The following is a 23,471-nucleotide window of genomic DNA, read 5'->3' on the forward strand; positions in this document are numbered from 1 at the left end:
AAATATATATTATAACGAACATTCTATTTTTGATATTTTATATATCTTTGTGTATTTTTACGTCTCCAAATTTCCTATAAGTGCATAAAAATTTGCAGTTTTTTAATAAACGTCTAATCAAATAAAATTAAACACCAATAACGGAAAATGTTATTGAAAATGTTTAAATATCACGTTTAACCAAGTTACGAACTAATACATTTTGAAACGAGATCTCTTGAATGTTCCTTTCATTGAATGTGACGCCGTTAGTTATTCGGAAGAGATCACATATCCGGGTTAAGCGTGCTGTTCTCCTCTGGCTTAATTGACTGAATCTGAGTACCGCTACTTTTGCAACTTCATTTAACGCGGAACTTGTTAACGTTAACGATAACAGTATTCTAGTTTCATGCATGGTCGTTGTCCTCGGCTTTTTAAGAAAGTTAGGTCAGCATCGTATCATGTAGTATAGTGATAAAAGAATGAAATGATCTTTTATAGACCGTGCAATAGGATTATGGGATTTTCATCGACAAAAGTAAAAAGATAGTCGAGCTTTAAAAAAAAAATTTATTATTAAATGTACATTTTCACTTGATAACGGCATATATGCGAATTACTCGCTTAAATACTACCTGTACAAAAAACACGAAAACTCATCTTTTCATGTGGACAATAACCTCTGAATCTGTCAGAAATTTTCGTTGCATAAATTATTATTAGAAATGTTCGACTTTTTGTAATTTTGTCAGTGAACATTTTGGTTAAGCATACAGTACGTGTTTAGTGACACTTTTCTGAACATTTAGTGACAATCTCTGCTAGTTGATCTTATAAAAGTGTATTTGTACGTTATAGATCCATCATCAAAAGTGTATAAATAAGTTAAAAGGGGAAGAAAATTAATTCATAACAGAAATAACATGCAATATCTCAATATCCTTTGTCAACGCGAAACTCGCGTAGAGAAATAAATTTTTCATAAATAAATAATGATTGAACGTCTGACTAACGACAGTTCTTCGTTCTCGAAAACTTGCCCTTATCGAACACGTATCAAAGAACGTTGCCCTAAGAAATTGAAGCCAATAAAAATAAACGGTCCCGCAGAAAAGATTCTGAAAACGAAGATTAGCGTACGTGTTTTATCTTTAACAATACCAAAGAGAGTACCTCTGGTTGTTATTTCTTTCCTGTTAGAAAGGTTGAGTTTCTCCACCATAAATTACGTGAAATAAATCACGGGGGTTCCATAGCGGGCCGTGCAACGTCAGAGACACTCTCTTCTACGAAACAAACATGCTATCATCGCTAAAAAGCGACGTCATAAAATACATATCTGTATAGACGACGTACACCATGTTAATCCGTCAGTGATTAAGTATCGCCACGATCGAGTATTTCGTGTTTTAACGGTTTTGTCGAGTGTATTTAGCGAAGTGAAATAGAAGAGTATTATCTACAAAACGGCGAGTATCGTGACGTGGTGCACGTGTGTTTGTCGTGTGTGACTCGCGAGGATGCAGTTAGCACAGAGTCGTGATTACTCTCAATGGTCATCAAGCGTTGTAATTGTGAGTTGCGAGTAGTTGTTTTAACATGAATTCTCTAATATCCTGATAGAATAAAACAAAAAAATAGTAGAAGGAAAAATGGAAGCACCATGAAAAAGTGTAGAAATATATAGGTATGTATAAATCAGCGACAGCAAATCTGTCTACGTGCTAACGTTTGCTTATTTAACGATAAAATATCGACTGTCATTCGAAAAATGGTTAAGTACTATAAGAACAAGTACAGCCTGAATATACATTATAGTTGATCGAGTATTGATTCAAGGATTCAATGTTCGCAAATGACCAATGAAATGGTTTGCCCGCTGTGTTTAGCTCAGCGAGGAATCGAACGTGCCCGAGATTAAGTCGAAATTTCATGCTGAGCAAAATAAATAATGAATAGTATCGTAAATCGTTAATTTCTAGAACAAAAAGAGGAAGGCAAGTAACGACGCAGCCTGGCGCGTGTATTTCGTAAAAGGTGAACGGAAATACCGATACATCCGCGGCTACGTCGAGAAATTTTTTCGATACTCCTACCATCTTCTTTGACACTAATTATCTACGGATATTTTTTGTATTTTTTTTCTCATTTAATTTAATTTTACACATATTAGGTAATACGCTAAAGTTACCTTTCCTCCAGTATATATATACCCTAACTGCACTACTTGAAATGCTGACAAGGACAAGAACGAAAGCCACGTGCTCTAGTTATGGGCACGAATTTTCCTTCCTAACTAAAAAGGCCGCTTTAGGAACCTGGACTCGATCCAGCGAAGCGTTTCGTCGCTCGTGTATCGGGCCATTTCACTCATGCTAGTGGTCTATGCTCATCCAGATGAAACGGATCGAATTTCCTTAAACAGCGTTATTCTAATGATCGCCAATCGATCATCTCACGGTGAAAGGTCTCCACGCCATGTGCATTGTTTTCGCAAAGATTCCTCCGCGCGCCATTTTATCCCAAACAACTCCCACGTTAATATCTCGTTAAAATGTAACACAATTATTTCTACATTATGTACACAGTTATAAATGTTAGTAACTTTTCGCGATTTCCTTTCGGCAACCGGCTGAGGATATTCTCGAGTAACGGTGTATAGATTACCGGTGTCACATTCTTTCTTGTCACGTTTCTTTTTTGTCACGCAATTGAAATGGGGCGTTGATTCGCGTAAAGTGGCAAAGTAAAGCATCTAAGACATAATAAATATTGGCTGTTGCCAGCGAGTGGATTCGTTACCGCTTTTGGGAACGATCGCTATTGCGGCAGCAAATGGATGTCTGTTGGTGTGCCTTATTAAGAACTCTTTTTCCGCCTGTTCTCCTATCGTTTGATTCATGAACCTCGTATTTTCGAGGACCATGAGTCTCTTCTACTCTCTTCTTTCACTCTGACTCTTTCTTTCTCTCTCTCCCTCTCTCTCTCTCTCTTTTTCTCTCTCATACACTCTTTCGCTCGCTCTGTTCCTCCATTTTTTTGTTTCTCGCGTAGAGCGTTCTCTAACGAACGACCCAACGAGAGGAAGATTTACGAAATAAATTCGCTACAGCATACTGACTACTTTACAGGAATACGCTAAAAATATCGTGTATGCTTTGGACCGCCTCTAATTTCTCACTTTCTTTAGGATGGATCAGTGAAATGAGTCTAATAACGATGGCGGTGTTATGGGCGGTAGGTGATCTCCGCATCTTGGGAAATTCGGCGGCACTGGTGGAAGATCGGCATGTGTTCCAACGTGTAGAATTAAATTCATTCCAATAAGGATGTGGAATAAGAAGTGACAATGGAACAACCAGTACCCTGAAAAGGAGAAATGACGTTGAATGATCGCAATGATTTGAATTATAAACGTGTAATCGCGTTGCGCAGTTTCGCTTACCAGGATTGTCTGCGCGGAAGCGGAAAATGACGTAGCCGTTGTTTGGAACAGCTATAGTGTCCTTGGCAGGTGGCAAATTGAACTGTCGATTGAGAAGACCCCTTTTATCGAGATCCAATGCGTGTTTCAGATTGATCTTCTTCACGTTCTTGTCCGGGGAGCGACCGATACCGATTACATTGAAAGCGTAACCGTGTAGGTGGAAAGGATGCGACAGATTGGGTTGCTGAACTGTAGAAAAATTAATCAAACCATAAAATTACTTTCTATGTATCTAGATTTGTAAAGGGTATATGCACTTGGAATTTGATTTACAGCAATACAATATCAAAAGGCCACGAGTCTGGGTTTTATTTCTAGAACTCAATATTTCTAGGACTTTATACATCTTTAGAAAATCCTAAATGTATTTCGTCTTCATCGAACACAAGAGAGTTACGAATGTCTGACGTTACTTATTATTGCTCCACGAAATTAACACGAAATCATCTTAGTATGAAATTGAAGTATTAATGATATATATACATTTATGAAATTTTATGAAAAAAGAGAATGATGAAAATATGTATATAAAATTTAATAAAAGAATATTGTCTTGATAAAATGAAAAATATGACTCATCACGTTTTTGTTTTACTTCATATACTTCCAAAGTTCTTTTTTTAGAAAAAGATCGCACCTTCATCTACGAGAACCACTTCGACGACCGCGTTGTGCGGGATATCAACTTGATGGGTGCACATGCAGTTAGCACCGCAGTCAGCAGGCCTGTTGTCACCGTTGCAAAACTGTTCGGGCGGGATATCGTCGATTTGCGAAAGCGGAGGCGCCGGCGGAAATGTGAACGAGATTTCATCGACGAGAGAGATTACATGATCTCCGGTCGGGGCGACTGTGAAAAGCACAAACGCAAAATGATAAACGGTTTGGTTTGAATTCCATTTTAATGGATTCGATGGTAATGAATTCTTGCGACAGATCAAAGGAAAAAGAAGCCATCCTTTAAGAAAGGAACCGAGTGCGATTTTGAAATCGTCCGTAAGGCCGCTTACCCAAGAATCGATTATACGTTTGAGGCTGGAAGACTTCTTCTGGCCTGTAGAAGAGGAAGCGGAATGGCAAGAATATTTTCACATCTGGACGTTGTTGAAGAATTCCTTGATCAATTTGACGAGCATTCTTCAGCTGGCTCACGCAAATCGCGTCATCTCGTTGACGATTGCAAATCGCGTCCAGAGGATTCAATACCTGCAAGTAAGTGGTTTGGTAATCGGGAAAAATCGAGTCTCTTTATCTACTACTGGTAAGACAGAGAGTTCTTCGATTTCTGTGTTATCTATAGTTGACTGTCGTTGATAAGTATAAACGGTACATATAGATCATTGACAAATTAGTTTCTTGCTTTATTTTAAATTTCCTAAGGCATATTCTTCATTCTATCAATTACCTATAGATAGATATTAATTATAAAATTCTAAAAATTATTTTATTTTATTGAATCCTTTTGGATCCCCTCCATCCATAGAAACAGCCTATTTCCATTACTTGATTTGGAGAAGTACTTTATTGCACTAATTTGGTTTGCTTACTTAACATTTACTTTGGTTAAATTCCTGTAATTAAAGGAACTACTTCTACTCAAAGTACGCCTCTTTATTTAAGTAATGACACTTGCGACACTTACAACACCTTGCGGGAGACCAAAATCGTAAGTTGGTGCCGTAGTAGTCGGTTGGTAAGGACCACGAGCATATCGTAGTATGGCTAGCTGTTGAGCACGCGGAATACCGCATTCGCCGAGTGAACGAACTTGAATCCAATACGCGCCAACCGGTTGATCCGCATTTATTACGAAGTCGTATCGTTCGCCTGTAAATCATGCAAGTAGATACTTTACTTTCACAACCGTACCTCAATTAAAGTCTAGGAAAATAAAAGCGAATGCGCTTTCCCTCTGATCTCGGAGGGTATAAAAAATCGAGTAATCGAGGTTAGAGGATTTTTACCGGAGAATGAGATGATCGTGTCCACGGTGGCTGGCTGGACTGCTTCTCCGTCGGTCGCGATCACGGTAAGGGAGTGACCTTCGAACGTGATCTGAGATGGACAGACCGATCCAAAGGAATTGATCAGTCGAAAACGATAACGACGGCCGGGAGTTATAGTGAACACCTCCAGGGGTGTATTCGTCATGAAACCGGTGTTGGGATCCTGCGGACAAAAACGAGTTCTAGAATGTCTCGCGTCGTTTGTATGAGGCTTCATCAGAGTTCCAGGATTTTTTCAGTTAGTTTACAGACTGAAATATGAGATCATGGGGATGATTGAAAATTTATATGCTGATGGGGGTCGTGTTTTGAGTGACGAGATTTATTAAAATCTAGTAGAAGAGTGAGAGATTTTAGATGCAGTGACTGTAGTATTCCGTCATTGGGATGATTGGAAATTTATATGCTAATGAAGTTACTATTTTGGGTGACAAGATTTATTAAGATGTAAAAGAGAAGTAAAAGAAAGTAAAAGAAGGTATGTGCAGTGGTAAATAATTTTTCTACACGATATAAACATTGAAATATGAAGTCAGTAGACTAATTATACATTTATATATTAGTCAAGATCCTATTTTGGGTAAAGAAGTAATCATTAAAAAATATGAGGAGAAGAAAACACAGTATAAAATATTATGTAGTTATGGATAATTCTTGCAAATAGTTGAGACACTGAAATTGAAACTGATGAAATAAGATTCACTAAAATGATGGAAAATTTATACGTAAATAAGATTCCAGTTCTGGGTGAAGAGATTTTTATTAGGATGTCCAGAGTAGTGACAATTAGAAACAGACTCAGAGAGAAAGGAAAAGTGAACGAAGTAAGGACATATATGATTACGACTTAATTTATAGGTATCGTAGATATTTGTCAAAGATGGAAAAACAAGACATAACATAACGAGGATAAATTTGACGATTCGTACCCTGAATTGCCCTTTCCCATTGATCAATACGCTTTCAGGCGCTTGACCGGTATTAACTGCAAGACGACCAGGGAAACGCTCGGCCGCATTCTCGTGGAACCAGTCGCTAAGGAGGACGACGTGGGTAGTGAGATCGTAGTCGTAAAGGTTGCTGTTAGGATCTTTGCTCGGTGGTTGACGTATTACGATACTTCCGTAGAGACCGTCTATTTTCTGTAATCCTGTGTGAGCATGCCAGAAATGCGTACCTTCGTTCCCAGCTAACCATTGGTACCTATGTGTACACAAGCACGTAATAAATGTATGAAAAGAAAATTTGGAAAGAAACGCGAAATGAAGAAACAAAATTGGTTTATAGTTACCTGAATGTGCTACCCTCCTGAATAGGACATTGCGTTACAAACGGTACACCATCGTAATATTGGCTTCCTCTTTGCCACACACCGTGCCAGTGAATGGTAACTTCCATACCTTCGATATGATTTTCCACGTCAATCACGACTTTGTCACCCTGACAGACTTGAATGCTTGGTCCCGGAACCATTCTATTTGCTGTTAAAATACCTCGTTCCACGCCATCTGCTAAAACGCACTGACAGTCGCTCCAAACGACGTTAGTTGCGTTGGGGGTGCAAATTTGACATGCCCTATAAATTATGGAAAAATATTAAAATTGCATAAATTTGAGTTTGGAAATTCAAATGTCTCAATTTGAAGTTTGAGTGTCTAATAGATTAAAAATTTGAAAGTGAATTAGAAAGTTTGAGAATTTAAATGTAGATTTGTTTCTTTATTATTCTCATCTCTGTTTTCCTATCGCAGCTAAGATGTTAAGAAAGACTTTTATATTCATGAATTTTGTTCTTGGCTGAAGATTCTGAAAGATGATACTCACGCTCCAAGTACAGTATAGTACTCAAGGGTGAAATGATAGTAGCATATCCTCGGAGGCTCATTTTCGCGACAAGCTCTGGCACACTCGTCCGGCGAGGAAAGCGCCGGATTTCGTCGTAATTCGGCCGTGGCGCGTTCGCTATAGTCAAGGGGTCTCGTCCTTGGCGGCCTGACAGTCACCCCCCGACTACCAAGATTGTCGATTCCGCCGAAACCACTTCTAAATACGTTACCGGTCGGATGGGTCTGCACCAAGCCATGACTCGAGGGGAAAAAGTCGGTGCTATCATCGGTAAAGATATTGCCTGTCTTAATAGTTGGAGTCCAGAAAGAAGACGCTGGTGTCTGATCGGCGATCACATCTGTAATTGGTCGTTTAAAATTAAAATTAAAAAATGTAAATTTTAGAATTTGAATTTGAAAGTTAAAATATCTGAATTTAAATTAACATTTAATTCGCTATATCTAATAAATTACATAAATGGTACGATTAAAACAACAGTGTCCTATTTAATTTAAAATTAAGAAAACTGGTTTTACAGGATATCAGCAAAGGTGATTTAAAGGTTTCGAGTAAACGTAGAATTCAATACGAAGAGAGAAGCTGCCAGCAAGAAGACTAAGAAAACGGTCGACAGGTAAACTGGAAGGTGCTTTTCTTCGGGTTTTTCGCGATATAATAACGCGTAGGTAAAAAATACTATAGCAGAACGAGCATAAGGTACAATACAGCAAATGTAGATAATTAACAGTGGGCAAACGATACAATCTATTGCTATTTATAACAGGTAAATACACGTTTCAACTCTACAGCATTTCACAACTATAACAGTTACGACGATGGTGATGCGACATACTATACACGTGCAATACGGCGTCTAATATTGTTTCAACGCTACCATTATGACGATAGATGAAACAAGCGTAGCACGAAGAAAGCAACGAGACTTGCAAAAAATTCGAAAGGTTCTCTTGTATCGTTTCACGTGGTACGTGTAAAAGTTACTCCTCGATTTATAAGGAAAAATAGCCCCGATTAAAACGCGCTACCGGCTCCTAATGCACATTTACAGTCCTAAAAACGATCATTTATCTCGGGCGTGCTTGTCGGATCAATGCTACAAAAGTATGCGGGAGAAGGCGATTTACGAGAGAAATTGCTCTCAGGTACAGACGCAAACTCTCGCGAGTCAAGGTGGACGTTATCGTTCGGTTATCTTTATCTTGACCCTCGACGAAGATAGCGAATAGATGATTTCGTTGTACAACTAATAATCCTGTCCTCGTTGCTTCGATCGTGACAAACGTTGAGAAAGAAAAACATTCACCGTCCCCGAATTTGAAACACGATAGCATTATTAGTCAATACAATAATTATTAGCAGGTACAAAGAACGATTAACACATTAATTATAACGGCTACAGGTCGAGTTATAACCACGAGGTGTGCGGCCCAGAATGAGAGTAACGCGCGAGCGAACCACGATTAATTTGATGGTCACATTAGCAGCACGCCTCGTGCTATATTTTCCCTTTAATTATCGCGACGCTCGAGTGACTTTCGCGAGCGGTTTTCACAACATAGATGCCACGGCCCGCGGCCACTCGGATACCCAATTATAGAACACCGTATTCGTAATTTATTTTTCTGTTATTATCTCGGATTTCGTTTCAATACCTCAAGCAATTCTGATTTTATTTCGATTGCATTACTTGTTGGTTTCTATGAAATATTCATGGGAAAATCAGTTTCCTTTTGCAAAATTTTTGTTAACGTTTGTAACATTGTTTTTCCTGGTTCTTTTACAAAAGGAAACTCAATCTTGAGCAATTTTTTCGCATATAATCCGTTGCTATCTGAAATCGAAATGAACAGAATTCTAACGAAGATAATTTGGAACTCCTATGAATATCATAGTTTCGGTTAAAAATCATTGCCGAGTTAAACGGTGCTTTACAAACCGGTTTTGCCACGCGAAAAAAATCGTGAGCACGAGAATATTAAAAAAGGATCTGAAGGAATTTCGGATTGCGTAGCACTCGCCGCGGCTTTAAAGTTCTCGTAGAATGTTGATCTAGGGTAACGTTCGATGAATAAAAATCACGCGGTACACTTGCCTCACCGTATTTGTTCATTGCCGCGGTAAAACCGTCGATGTCGCGTGGGACTTCCAATGAAACTGGAAAATCTAGTGTTACTCATATAACGAGTGTACAATACTTTATTGCGAAGAATGACATTGATGGAAAGTAGAGAAAGTTAAATATTTATCAATAAAACAGCGTCGATTAAATATACATACAATATACATCGATTGAACACTGGAAAAATTCGAAAGCTCGATATACATTCATACATACTTATTTTATCTGATAAGGAAGAAATTCTTTATTCTTAGAACTGTATCAAATACTGTTCATCTAAGGGATAAATAGTTTCCCAAATGACTATTACAAACAAATGACTATTTGCCATTAAAAAAATTATCATATCATCTCATAAGTAATCGTCGAAACATGCCTTAGTTCTTAAATGTTTTAATCGATCTGTATTAAGATCATATGAATTTTCTATGAGAAAATGTTACGTTTTATTTCAAAACGTCTTCCGCTGTTTAAAACTCATAAGCAATATCAAAACCGTGTGGCGTAATAGTGTAATTAATAAATTTCTCAGTAGAAGCGTTTTCCTATTTCTTAATAATGACCTTCATTGTGTAAAACTTAGAACTGGTACGAGAAACGTTATAACCTGATAGACTAATTAATCAAATTCTCCATGCACGATCGACACTATTATTTACCTGTACCTTTCTATGGGAACAAGACTGAGCAACAAATTGACACAAGAACTGTTTTTGGATATTTAACGATCCTGCGCAACTATTCTTAAAGGTTTATAGTATTGTAATTCAGCGTTCTATCCGGTCGCACGCCAGGCGGTCGGCCTCGTCCGCAACTGGCATAGGCGTGCATTATTTACGACCCTACACCGAACAGACATCGTGACGTAAAAATTCTTTGCGGATGAATTATGCCGCTCGCTTGGTATGCGAATTTTTTTCCCAGACAACCGCGGTACATCTACAAAGCTTTGAACTTCGCGTATAAGCTTGAAAGCTACCATTTGTCTAAACTGTACCGTGGCTTTCGTGGTGAACACGATGGCAACCACGCTCTTTGAATATTCCACGAAGAAGCCAGAAAATAATGCAGCGGAAAGCAGTACGGAACTACACTATCTCCATTCTTTTTCTCAATACGTTAAGTAAGCGTGACTATGAAAACTGTTGTTACTGAACGAACCATCTTTCACAAATCGAGAAGGCAAATATAAATTTGAACGTAAATTATCATCCATTAGGCCGCACTACGAACTTCGTGTTATTTTGATCGTTTCCCGCATCTAAATACATTCACGCCTGACATTTCTTCGAAAGTATATGCAAATCGCTGTTCGATCAATCCGTTTTGCAACGTTTCCGCGTAAAAGTTCGCAGCGATGCGATTGCTGGAGAAATTTCTCTGAAGAATCACGATTTCTTCTTCTTTCTAATGCTTCTAAGCTATTTGAATTGACTTATTCTGTCGATGAAAAAATTAAAATTTATAATATATATACATATATAATGTTCGATAATTATTGCATTCCACGGGGTTTCCTTAAGCTTCGTTCGCGCTACCAGCAAATTACTTGTTACCGATTGGTACTAAACGAATGGTCGATAAAACAAAGCACGATTCGCTTGAAAAGGAATTCTGTCGCAACGGCATTTTAGTAATCGATACTTGAACTCGCAATGAGTTCTCGTCAATGAAAAAAAAAGGTCTATAAAATAGATAAGAGCATAAGTGAAGCTGGTTTTTCGCTCTTCTACAATTCTCGTAGCAATTTCGTAAACCATTCGATTACCTAACTGAGTAGGTAAGAAAAGAATGTAGATTAAAATTTGCTGTTGTCAGAGGGTCGGTAAAACTCTTAATTTCAGCACAGTCCAATGTAGAAAGTTTTGCATTTGTTCTCTGATTTATCGTTCGTCCGGAAGAACACGATTTGCCACATTGTTGCGCAGCTGGGAAGCCATTAGCAAGAAGATAATGGGACGAAAAACGTGAAACACGAAATTTACAGGATCTGCGATAACTTGTCAGATTACGATAATTCCTTGGATAAATTACAAGCTACGAATCTCCAGGTAATCGTCGAAATATTGTAATTTCGCAAAATATCGTTTTATATCTAATGCCACGAGATTATCGCCCGAACATTGTATGGCTACTGTTCTGTGCTAAAAGCGATGTAAACTCGGTAAAGACAAATAATATACGAGGACGTTTACGAGTGGTAAGAGTAGAAAGCGTGAATAAATTCACGCATTTAATGATTTCTGTGATTCGGATTTTGAAATACGTGAAAACTGGTCCTGCGAGAAGGCACGGGACGCGTTAAGAAAACGTCAAAGTCACCTGCGCTACGCCGTGTTTCAATTGGTCTTTAAACGACTTGCACTTATCGTTAGAAACGGTCGAACAAATTTGTCAAAACAACATTGTGGCTGCGATGCCGCCCTGACGGCAGACTTTCACTGTATTTCGCACGCCACCTGTAATGACGGATCTCCAGTTCGATGTGTCATCATCTGACGTCTCGTGGATTGTGTTCTATTACGCAATTTTCATAGGTTTATGTAAGATGGAACTCGTAAGGAAACGCGGTTTACATAATATACCGGCCGCATGTCTATGGTCGAACTCGCAGACCGGGGTTAGAGAGTCCACCTACGTCGGCTGACTAGAAACCCTGTCACGCGAATGCCTTTTATGATGATACTGCGATAAAGCAATGGTCGTGACAGTCCAGTTTGTACGTCATGGGAGGAAAGAACAATACGAATGTGTAATGTGTCCAGCAATTCTTTCAGTCCTACGTTGGGGAAATGCTAGTTTTGTTGTTAGTCAAGGTAAGAGTACGGTTACGGAAGGGAAGATGGATCATTATGAAAGAAAGATAGAACTGAGTCAAATGAAATGACGAAAGAAACGATGTTTTGTAAGGGTTTTAGGTCACTTGTAGCGGCTAAAAAAGGTATTGGCGCACTATTGCATTTATTATGACATTTAATATATTAATTACTTAGGCCAAAGTGAATGAAATTTTGTATGATTTGATAGTTCTTTCGGGTAGCTATAATAATTTGATACTATGAAAATTAAATGTAATACCTGGTACAATAAGGCCTGCTTAAAAAGTAAGGATATGTTCGTGTGAAAACTGGATTGATGGAGAAATTGTTAATAATTTATTTTAAGACTACTTCACATTAGTTCGAAGTAACTCGATTTCAAATTTATGTTTATAAAAGTCAAGTGATTTGGCTAATGAAAACCAGGATATTAAAATTTGAAAGAATAATTTCAGTTTAGCAAATAACAGATTTACATTAATAAAGTAATTTAACTGGTCTGAACAAGACTTAGAAAATAGTAGTCTGGACAGATCATGAGAGATATTTAGATTCGTAATTTGCCTCTACAAGACATGAATTGTGGCGTTCCGTACATAAATGAACACGTCGGCTGTCAAGCTGATGCGAATCAACGAATTGGAAGCAATTAAAGAGATTTAAAATTAAGACATCTTTCGAAGGATTAGTGTGAACAAGCGGTATTCGAATAAGGTTAACAAGGGTTAAGAAGTAAATAAATTAAACTGGGGTTTGGACGCCGAATTTCGATCAGAGCAGCCGAGAAATTAACAAGAAAGCCGTGCTTCGAGATGTGTTTTCTTAAATCTTTCACTCTCATTTCTTTCATCGAACATGTCAGGTTAATAACATGCACAACGAAGTATATTTCACACCTGTGCTGTCTTATTAACCTCTATTTAAGGAGTAGTTAATTTGGTATACGTCGAAACCTTCCACGTCGTCTTAACATCTTAATTTAGAAAATCTTTCCAGTTACGCCATACTTATGCTGTAATTCATCGGTTATACAATGCCGTCTTCCATGTTTCATTACATTAACGACGAGTTTCACGATTACTGTACGATGTAATAAACCAATTGATCGACTCCATTGAAACTAATAGTTTGATTAATGGATTGATGAAAAATGAGATAAATATTCAGAGAAATTGAAATGGAAAAAAATTTTCACGAAAGAAAAATTCCTTTCATTTATATAAATTAATAATAGTACGTTCTTTTAATTGTAGAAACTTGCGAACGTAGGATTTTTAGTTTAGCATTACCATAAAATTACCAGTTGAAAATGTGTTAATTTCATCGTTTTCACGTAGATTTCATGATATGAGACTCTCGAATAGTATACGTCGCTTTTAAACTGTTGTAATTTGCGCGTGTTCTTTGTTCTGATTCAGTATTCTTATAAGCGATCGGTCCGTTTCACACGCTCGAAAGGATAGTTCGAAACAACAGGACGCCGAACTGGGACAAAGGAAATAAAACGGGACCATTGGCAACGCTTAAATGTCAAGCCTTCGACGTCGATCGTGTCACGAGTCAAAGTTTGTCCTTTCCTTTGGTATGCGATTGAACTTTGGCGTCGTACTTGAATAAACAGGGGAACGTTGATGCACGCAAAACGAACGGTTCGGTGACTAACCTTTAATTAAATTATCGGATGGATGGTCGTACGTTTCATACTGCTCGGGCAGATCTAACGAGACATTAAACTGCTCTTTCGAGATTTATAGTGAATGTTATATAGTTTCACGTCGTTATATTATTTTATTAATATTAAACGTTACATTATTTGTAATTATAATATTATTATACATTATACATTATATGCATTTATATGAACCACATTTTTTTGAATAAAGTTTTAATTAATGCTTGATAAAATGAACTGCTGTCGGTCGAATCCAGTTATCTGAATGTGACCAATTATATAAACTAGTTGCTTCCCGACAAGTTTATATAAATGGAGTTCTACTATAAGTATAATATTGCAAACAATAAAAATAGAAAAGTAAAATTAAAGTAAAAAAATTTACAGATAGATCTGACTACTTTTATCAAGCGCAGTTTATTCACGGTGTTTATTAATAATTGTGATAAATGTGAGTATCGCAACGTGCAACGGTCATTCGATAATATATCGTATTCGCGGCTAGATTTGCAAGCGCGTAAGGAAGTGAGAGCAGAATTCAGCGTGTTGCGTGAGAATATTACGGTTTCGTTTTATTACGTATCGTTAATGATCGCGATAATTATTTCCCGCACAATTAGATGATTGAATTATTGTTCCTGTTGTGTAATCTACCTATATTTTTTATTTCTTTGTAAATAAAACGTTAATGAAATGCTCTCAGGTGCTTTTTTTCTAACACGATTATTTTGAACCGCAGAATAATCGACGAAGAAGTGACTAACTGTGCATAAGATTCGTTTCGTAGGCGGACCGTTATTCGGAGATATTCGCAAGATATTTGTAGTCACGAGACTACATAGTCACAAAGGCTCATCGCTCTAAAGTTCAAACAAAAGGTAAAGTTCAAACAAAGTAAGATCGTAACGGAATGCTATTGATTCGAGGCTTAATGTTGCGCCTTGATCGTGGTTTCGCGTCCTCGTTCTTACTGTCGACGATCGAGCGATCAAAATGTCAAACTGTTTATATTACACAGACACTTTCATGTCTTGACATTGTAAAAAATTACCTCACTATCCTTCGAGACTATTAGATAATAACGATTATCTGTTATTATAATACACCGTTCCATTATTCGAATGAAATTATTCTAACTGTTGAACCATCGATTACTCGCCCGATTCAATCTGTTCCATATACCTTGACCCGTTTACATTTCGACGTTTTTACATTTGTTCACGAATAGATCAAACAATCATGTCCAACTATTTCCTCGATATCTATAGATGGAAACAGTCTAAAAACTCTATCCTAATTATCACGCTGCAAAAAGCTACTGCATTTATCTCATTAACATTCCTTGCTCTTTTCCAAGCAATGCCCTTCGAGAACTCAACTAACGATACTTTTTATCGGCACAATAAATAGAGAAATAAGAATATCGTATATATATTCCAGTGCACGTGAATGTCATAGATAGTGGCGTGAAAAAGAGGAGATTAAAGGATGCTGTGTATAGCTTGAAATACAAGCTAAGATAGAAAGCGTGATGATCCGCGAATGAACTTGGCCTTGTCCTTGTCCTCGTCTCATCTTACGGAACACGCTCGACAAGCGTTCCTCGAGTTGTGCAAAAGCTAGGTATTGTGCAAACGGCAGGAGAGCGTCAGAAGGTGAAGGGAAGGTTCAGCGAGTGTTGCATCGCGTTCGTTCGTAACGTCGGCGCCGCATAAACACCGTTTCGATTGCGCTAATGAATGTAATAACAGTTCACTCCGAACGAAAGCTTTCTAGTCATCGGAATTACGTCTACATAGATTGCCGTGTACAATTGAACGCGGCCGTCTTTTATGTCTCACTTTTCTCTTGCTTTCATCAAACCTATCATCTGCATGATTTATGCGTCAACGTGATTGTTGTTTCGCGCGGCACCATTGCGTGGCGTTGGTTTAATAAAAGCCACCGTTTCTTGTCCAGGGTTATTAAGTCGTTTTGTTCATTTGCTTCCTAACGTTTGACGCGAGATGAATGGCCTTCGTCATCTATCATCTGTTTTTTATGCTTTTGTTTGTCAAGGCGTCGCCTGCAGATCGCTCCAAAGCAAACAACTCTTGACAGTTGTATATTTCAAGCAAGATATATTTCAAAGATTTTCAAAATAAGATTGCAGATATTTTAACGAGGCGTATAACTGGCTATTTCTGAGTTCCGTTTCCGCGTGTTTATACGACGTGCCGTTTCCCGGAGAGACGTCCCCTCTGTGATCAAACGTGCACGGGTTTAAATGATTTCGTTGTGTACACCGGCAATAAATTCACCGTATAAACGAGGCAATCGCAGCCTGGTCAAATTAATGACTTGGTGGAGCGGCTGACGCAAGTGAAAGGCTTACGATCTCAAGCGATGAGACACCGGAAGTACGCGTGCACGAGCTCGCCATGAAATTTCACGGCCGATTCTATCGTTAAAATCGCCCTACTAACGTCCAATGCTTCGCTTTCCTTGATTCCCCACAGGTATTATACTGACACCGGCAGCTCACAGAGACGAAACAAAATGTATAAGTATGTACTTTCGTCGAGAAATGTTCCGTGAAATTATAGCTCCTCCCACGTGTTCGACTACTTCTGTAATGGATGACGTATATTTTTGTTCGTATTTTCTCATTCTCGATCATCTCGCGTGGAGATTGGTTCAGAACGATCAAAACGGTTTTACACTTTCTAGTGGATGGAAATTGATCCTGTACATTGAGATACATCTTATCCTTTCGTTTCAGTACTTTTATAATGGATGATGTATATTTTTTTACATGCTTAATCACTGCACGCAAAGAATTTGCTTAAAACGATCAGAAATGTTCCAAACTTTCTAGTGGGTAAAAATTGATCCTTCCTATTGAGACACCTTCTGTCCTTTCGTCCGAGTACTTCTATAATTAATAGGCGATGCATATTTTTATTTATTCTTAATCACTCCAGACAGAGGTTTGATTAAAACGATCAAATAGTATCTACATCTCCTAGATTGAAAATAAGTCTTCTCGAGTTGAAGGATATCTGTTTCTTTCTTTTAGTTTTAAACGTTTAATAATTTAATTATTAATTACGCGGCGAAAGTCGATGGTTTTTACGTGATGCCAAATTGGCTCTTTCACAGAACGCGCCCCTTTTAATGAGGCTGTAAATGTCGGAGTCATAAAATCTGAACTCCGTTATGTTTTCCAAATACTTTTCCTTATAGTCGTTCGTACTGTCTCCGCGAGTTATGTACGAAGACATAATTCAACTTTTACGATGAACATTTTATGCGTTTCCTTTCGTTTTTCTCCCGGATACGCGAATTGGTATAAACAATTTCTCGGCTAATCAAAAGTTTGTCGTTTTATCGTTGTAATTTTCTGGGCGATTATTCAAGTAGGTGTCTTGATAAAACACTTTTGAACTTTATTCTGCCGTGAAAGCGTTTATTAGAACTTAGAACCATTGAGACTTAATTACACTTTACATAGCACATATGGCTTTGTAAATCTATTATTTTCGAGGTAAGTTTCACATCCGTAATATCGACTATGATAGTGATCGGTAACTGCATTTCACTTTATCAGATATACCTGGTGGAAATTAGTTTTGATTGCTTGGCGGAGTTATTCGAAAATTACTTCAGATATCGATCTAATTTTTTACGTAACGAATGCAATAAAGTTTCCAAAGATTATCGAAAGAACATTCTATTATAGTTATTATGCAGTACGAATGTTGATGCATTTGTGGAAAATTATATAAAATACGAAATATACAATAGGACGTTCAAAGTAAAATATTTATTTCTGAAGAAAAAGGAAGGGCAATGAAAAGAGCTGATTAAAAAGAGACGTTATTGTAAATGAAATTTATTCCCGACTGTGTTCGACTATTTCACTAAATATCTATAATATTCGATTAACGAAGGCCGATTGAAAGATCGACGACTGTGGAATTTCAAAATGTATTAATTTTAGAATTTTTTCAAAGTCTAAAGCATTGAATCCAGGAAGCTTCAGACATCAGAATCTATTAAATTGCTAACTTCGAACATGAAAATTTAGGAGCCTCTGAATGGTTGCGAGGGATTTTAGAACGATAATTACGATATTTAGTAAGTGAAACAAGTTTCTGTCTAGATTCTATTTTCATTTAGTTACATTCGTAAAAATTCAAATTCTCATAAATATCCGCAGTCCGCTAACAATGTAAAACGAAAGACTACTCGAAGCATTTTGTCAGCGTCGATACAAGACAATTATGTTGGAAAAAATAATGTATGATAGAAGATGTACGCGCTCGCGTCTAGGTTTGCATCTCGTCTAGAGAGACTGCTCCTTTCTCTCGTTTGCATTTTTATTTCCATCCGTTCGTTTCTTAGCGAGACAGACAGCCGGTTGATGACTCGCGGTTTATTTTCGCCAGGATACCGCTCGCAGGAATACATGAATCATGATTGCTGCCTACGAAATACATGTAAACAACCCCTCGACATGTCGTTCACCACGCCGGAATGATTCTTCTGATGTCATGGCATCGTTCATCCCATCGATGTTATGCAAAGATGAGGCGGGAGGTTCATGAGATTTCGTGATTTCCGTGGCAAAGGTTACACTGTGCCAGCAGATTATTTAATAGAACGTACGGATCTCTTCGTGCAAATGTTTTGACGGGACAAAGAGCCGCGTCAGTCAGAAAATGAACAAAGAAATGGTGTAATTGATCCTGACGAATATCCAAATACAAACGTCGTGCAACTTGAAGAATTATGCCATTGTGAAGTATTTGGTTAATAGTTCCTTGTCAAAGCGGTAGAATACAGTCTTCAAGTGTAATCAAATCATTAGTTGCTTAAACTAGCTGCTTAAATAATTTTAATTTATCGATGGTTATTGCGCAGTGATCGTTTTGTTAATTGAGTTATTATCAAACTGCGGATGTTTCAATAAATTTGTATTTAAACGAATTTAATAAGAAATCCTAGACTTAATTAGAAAGCCTAAATAGAATAAATTAATTACTTTATTTTTTATGCATTCCCTATCTATGTTTCTGTATTTTTAAAATTTCCATAAGTGCATACAACCTACATAGTTTACGTATTACGAAACCAAAGTGGCACTTCTACGCTTTCATACGCGCTAATCGTTTGCGATACGCTTGGAACTCGTTAGAAAATACGATTAAATTAAACGTATCACTTTTGAAGTATGCGTCAAACGACCGTTCCGCAATTTAAACGCGAATACATCGAATAAAACATCGCCTTACATCACACTTTAGATCATAAGTGTTCTAAATTCTGATCTCGTCGAATATTACACGTGGTACACGAGTGCGGGTTAGTTATATTTTCTTTTGAAGCAGCTGCGATTCCTGTAACTAGTTTATTTTCGACAGGTAGAAAGAAATAACAAGAAATCCAGCAAGAAGAGCATTACACACGAATCGGTATAATTATGCATCGAAATAAATGAAAAATCTCGCTGATTTAATGTCAGATTATTTTTTTGAGCTTGCAGGATATGAATTCGCTTGATGCTCGCAGGATGCGAATTAGGTTGATATATTGTTGGCAGCTGTCCCACGGGAAAAAATAGTGGACAAGGGGATAAAGCTTTCTCGTCAATTAGAATCGGAAATCCAGTTTCCGTTCGGTCGCTATTTCTCACAACACGAACCTTGATAACCGTTTGAAAAACAGCAAACATCGCTTACGACCATTTGTTCTGGTGAAACCGCACGGCAGAAGAAAGACATTACATCACGAACACTATTCCTTTTTATCGACTTTCAGTTTACTATTGGAAATTGAGTGTTACTTGCACAATTTCGCGGGTGGGGAAACGCGACAGAAAAATGGAAGAGTGACAGGCCACCGACTTGGCGAAAGGAATCGATCCTTCGTGGGAATTCTTATTATACGTCCATGAACCATACAGATTTTATTTATATAATTTCTTTCTTTTTATCTTCCCGATTTGAAAAGTAGGCTTAAGAAATATTATAGGATTCCGTTTATATGGACCATTTTTTTTTTTTTTTTTTTAACAAAATTTTACTTAATATCCGATTAAAGGAACTTTTGCTTTGAACGCTAAGCGCTACTTATAAACGAAAAGTCGTAAATAATAGGGAGAATGAGAGAATTCTTATTATACGAATTCTAATTATGGGAATGTGCCATAAGTTTTTGTAAACGAAGTTTCATTGTAGTATAATTGGACAATTTAAGAAAGAGAAGTTCCAATTTGAAGATGGTATTGCAAAATGTTCAATAACGAGAAGTCGATATGAATCCACGTGCTGCTGGTGAAATGCAATACGTAAAAGGTAGAAGCTTGACATCGTTTTCTTAACGAGGCGCGTTCCTATCTTTTCATCATCTCCCCATGAAAAAGCGACTGGCTGCATACCCAAGGGAGATCAGGAATCACTTGTTTCTTGAATTGAGTTTCTTTCTACCGTAAAACACGTTCACTCTGATAACCTCACCTTGAAGAACCTAACGAGAGAAATACCATCGAACGACATACTAAGAATTTCACTTAATTAAGTAAAACAAAAAGAGGCGCACGCGTTTTACTGGTTTTACGGTTAAAAAAATGCGATAAGGTTAAATCTCATTGGATCGAGATATGACATCAAAATGAATAAGATCGATACTTTTATTACATAGTATTACGAATCGGTTAGCCGGAAGGAATATTCAATTACGCTTTCATAACGAGCACGTAACCTCGTCGTTCGATTAGCTCAACGACAGAGTTGCTGAAAGTAAGTACCGTAACAGTCCATTCGATTTTTTTCTAGCCCGTAATCGCAGCGATCGTCGATTCCTTTACGACAGTCATCTACCAAATCACCTTCGATTCCTTGCCAGAAGGCTTCGATCAAGTTCTATCGACGTTGATAAAAGCGGAAGGCCAGGTACTGTTGTCACGATCGACTTGCACGGGAACGAATCAGTCTGAGATCGGTTTCGTTCGCGTTTGATTGGCTACTTATTGGCCGAGTAGTGATGCAGAAAGCGTGACACAGTTTCAAAGTAGCGATCGTGGGACAGTCGCCACGGAAATGGAGAGCGATCCGGCGAACTACGTATATCTACTATATTTTCACTATTACACTAGCCTACCACATTTTTTCGATGCATCCAAGTGTATCATTTAGTATAGAAAACTTTTATGTATATATATAATTGTATTATATATATTATATAAAACAGTTTGAAATTTCATTATCGCTATAATGAGATACAACTGTCATGATTATGTTATTAATATATAGAAATTGCAAGTTACCTTTTCTGTTTATTTCATTGGCAATATATATTTCATTTAACGTTAAGAGTATTATTTTAGATATATAATTTAAATACCAACTCTGACGACTTCGAGTAGATTTGTGCTTTCGATCTCTGTAATGAAGTCGATCGATCGTTACGTTGATTTACAACAAACCCATATTACCCAATTAGTCTTCATTTATGAGTGGCAATAACGATGCTTTTTATATTCTGACATTAATTTTCTCTTCGATTTTTTCGAGTATTATAAATTTGTTTAATAAAACTTAATAAAGTCTTACGGTGGTCTGTTGAGAAACATATTGGAATCTAAGCGCGATGGAAATTATCTTATGACTAATCGAATTTGCGATCATACAACTGTCAGAAGCACATTTCTCTCACATGCCAGTCATTAATCTCAAGCATCGCTATTAACAAGATACGGACATCCTCCTGAACTTGAAACATTCGCAAAAATTGTCACTCTTTTTTCGTATACTTAACGATGCCAAACCTTGACCATGATCGGATTAGTTTCTTATTATACTCCAAAGATTGGATATCAGTATTACAATTTGCACTTCTTTTGGTCTACCTAATGATCCCGAGCCTCGACCGCAATCAGATTAGTTTCAAGTTTGCATCTTCTTTCTTTTACTTAACGATTCCGAGTTTTGACCACAATCGGTCTAGTTTCTCACTATACTATGAACTATTTTCTACTGAGAGCACCCAATCTTACAGGATCTAGCGTTACAGATATCTATCGCGTTTCGATGTCGGTAGGTATCGTGTTTTATCCATGTGTATTACGTTACACGCGAAATACCAACTGGTTGTAAGCGATGAATCGAGTCGACAGTGGTTCGATCCTCACCATTGACCTTGGCCAACGACATCGAGGCTCATTTGCCGATAAAAGATGGCATTCGACAGTCAACGACCGGCAGAAAAGCAGTCGAACTAGTTTTGTGTATGCACGAATCATGGCCTACTGGTTTCACCAATGTCAAGTGCACGACGGACTTCGGTCGAAGACCGGGTCTCTCTTGCTTAATACCCGCTTTAATGGATTCTCTGCTCTGGCGTTGTTCGCCTTCGAATCTCTTTTCGAGACCGGTGCAAGAACCTCGAACTTGCTTCGATGCCAACGATTCAATGTCATTCGAATTCAACAGAGGTACATAAACGAGCTTGGCGTGAGCGTCAAGAAACATAAAAAAAGAAATAAAAGACCTAGAAGAAAAAAGGCTGCTATCTTTTTAAGGAGATGCGTCCAAGTACGGCGAATTGTTTGGTAATCAACTTAATTAAGCAACTAGAGTTTCGTATGGTTAATGAACCCACGACGAGACGTAATTTATGCCCGACCAAATGAAAGCAGGCGAACTTTTGATACGTGGAATGGACGCTACGCGTTGCAATCGAGACACGCATGGTTAATTGAAAACAGCTCGTTGGTCCAAATTCAGGGATAACGCGCTATAATTAACTGTCGCGCCGACGACCAGGGATTTTTCGTTGGTTCCTAGGGAGTTCGTGTAATTAATCGATACTAACGGAGCGTCCACGGGGATTGCGACTCTCGTGAATTATTTACACGTCGATAATTTCAATTAGGTGGTACACATGGGATTCGATTACTGAAAATCCAGTGGAACATCAATGGTTAGTTAACTAAGGAATCGTTAATCGGTGGAACAAGGAGGGAAAACGGATCGTTGTTTTGTTTCACTTTTTCTGTCTCTTCGTGACCGCGGTGTTTTTCCAACATACGCTTAACTAATTTTCAGACCTTTATGGAAACTATATCGGGAATGGTACGCGCAGTAAAAACAAACGTTCTTTCTTAATGATTCTTTTATTTAAACTTACTTGGCCAATGGAAGTCTTTTATCAATCTTTTAACCTGGGAATATAAGTTTATCTATCATTTGGATTCCAATTCTTTCAATATAATAATTTCTTTATTAAAACATTTCCTGGTTTTGACGTATCGTTTCGTTTCTGTTAAAAGTGAATTATACATACGATTCACAAGGTTTAAACTCAATATAAAAAATTAACTTTATTAGCTTTTAATCCCGTGGCTATATAAATGATGTATTACTTAAAGAACAGCTCGATTAACAGATTGATTGGGAAAGAAGAAAAGTGACACACATGACAAAATCTTTCATTTGAGGAAGAACTACTAATAAATTTACATTTGAATTAAAAAAAGATTATGTTTTCATAAAAA

The 23,471-nt window shown here is 37.6% G+C and overlaps 1 protein-coding gene across 1 annotated transcript in view; it reads right to left on the reverse strand.

Annotated features, from left to right (window-relative positions):
* Positions 1-532: 532 nt before the first annotated feature.
* LOC100645648 (laccase-1) overlaps positions 533-23,471 on the reverse strand; it is a 47,985-nt gene continuing 25,046 nt past the window's right edge. Inside the window, exons 2-10 of the mRNA XM_003399429.4 lie at positions 7,300-7,660; positions 6,767-7,051; positions 6,405-6,678; positions 5,434-5,638; positions 5,112-5,296; positions 4,480-4,675; positions 4,107-4,319; positions 3,428-3,658; positions 533-3,348 (exon numbers count right to left, since the gene is read on the reverse strand). Coding sequence (XP_003399477.1) covers positions 3,179-3,348; positions 3,428-3,658; positions 4,107-4,319; positions 4,480-4,675; positions 5,112-5,296; positions 5,434-5,638; positions 6,405-6,678; positions 6,767-7,051; positions 7,300-7,660 — 2,120 coding nt within the window. The 3' untranslated portion in view covers positions 533-3,178. The remainder of the gene's footprint in view (positions 3,349-3,427; positions 3,659-4,106; positions 4,320-4,479; positions 4,676-5,111; positions 5,297-5,433; positions 5,639-6,404; positions 6,679-6,766; positions 7,052-7,299; positions 7,661-23,471) is intronic.

Source organism: Bombus terrestris, chromosome 12, assembly GCF_910591885.1.
Source record: "Bombus terrestris chromosome 12, iyBomTerr1.2, whole genome shotgun sequence".
NCBI classification, from domain to species: domain Eukaryota; kingdom Metazoa; phylum Arthropoda; class Insecta; order Hymenoptera; family Apidae; genus Bombus; species Bombus terrestris.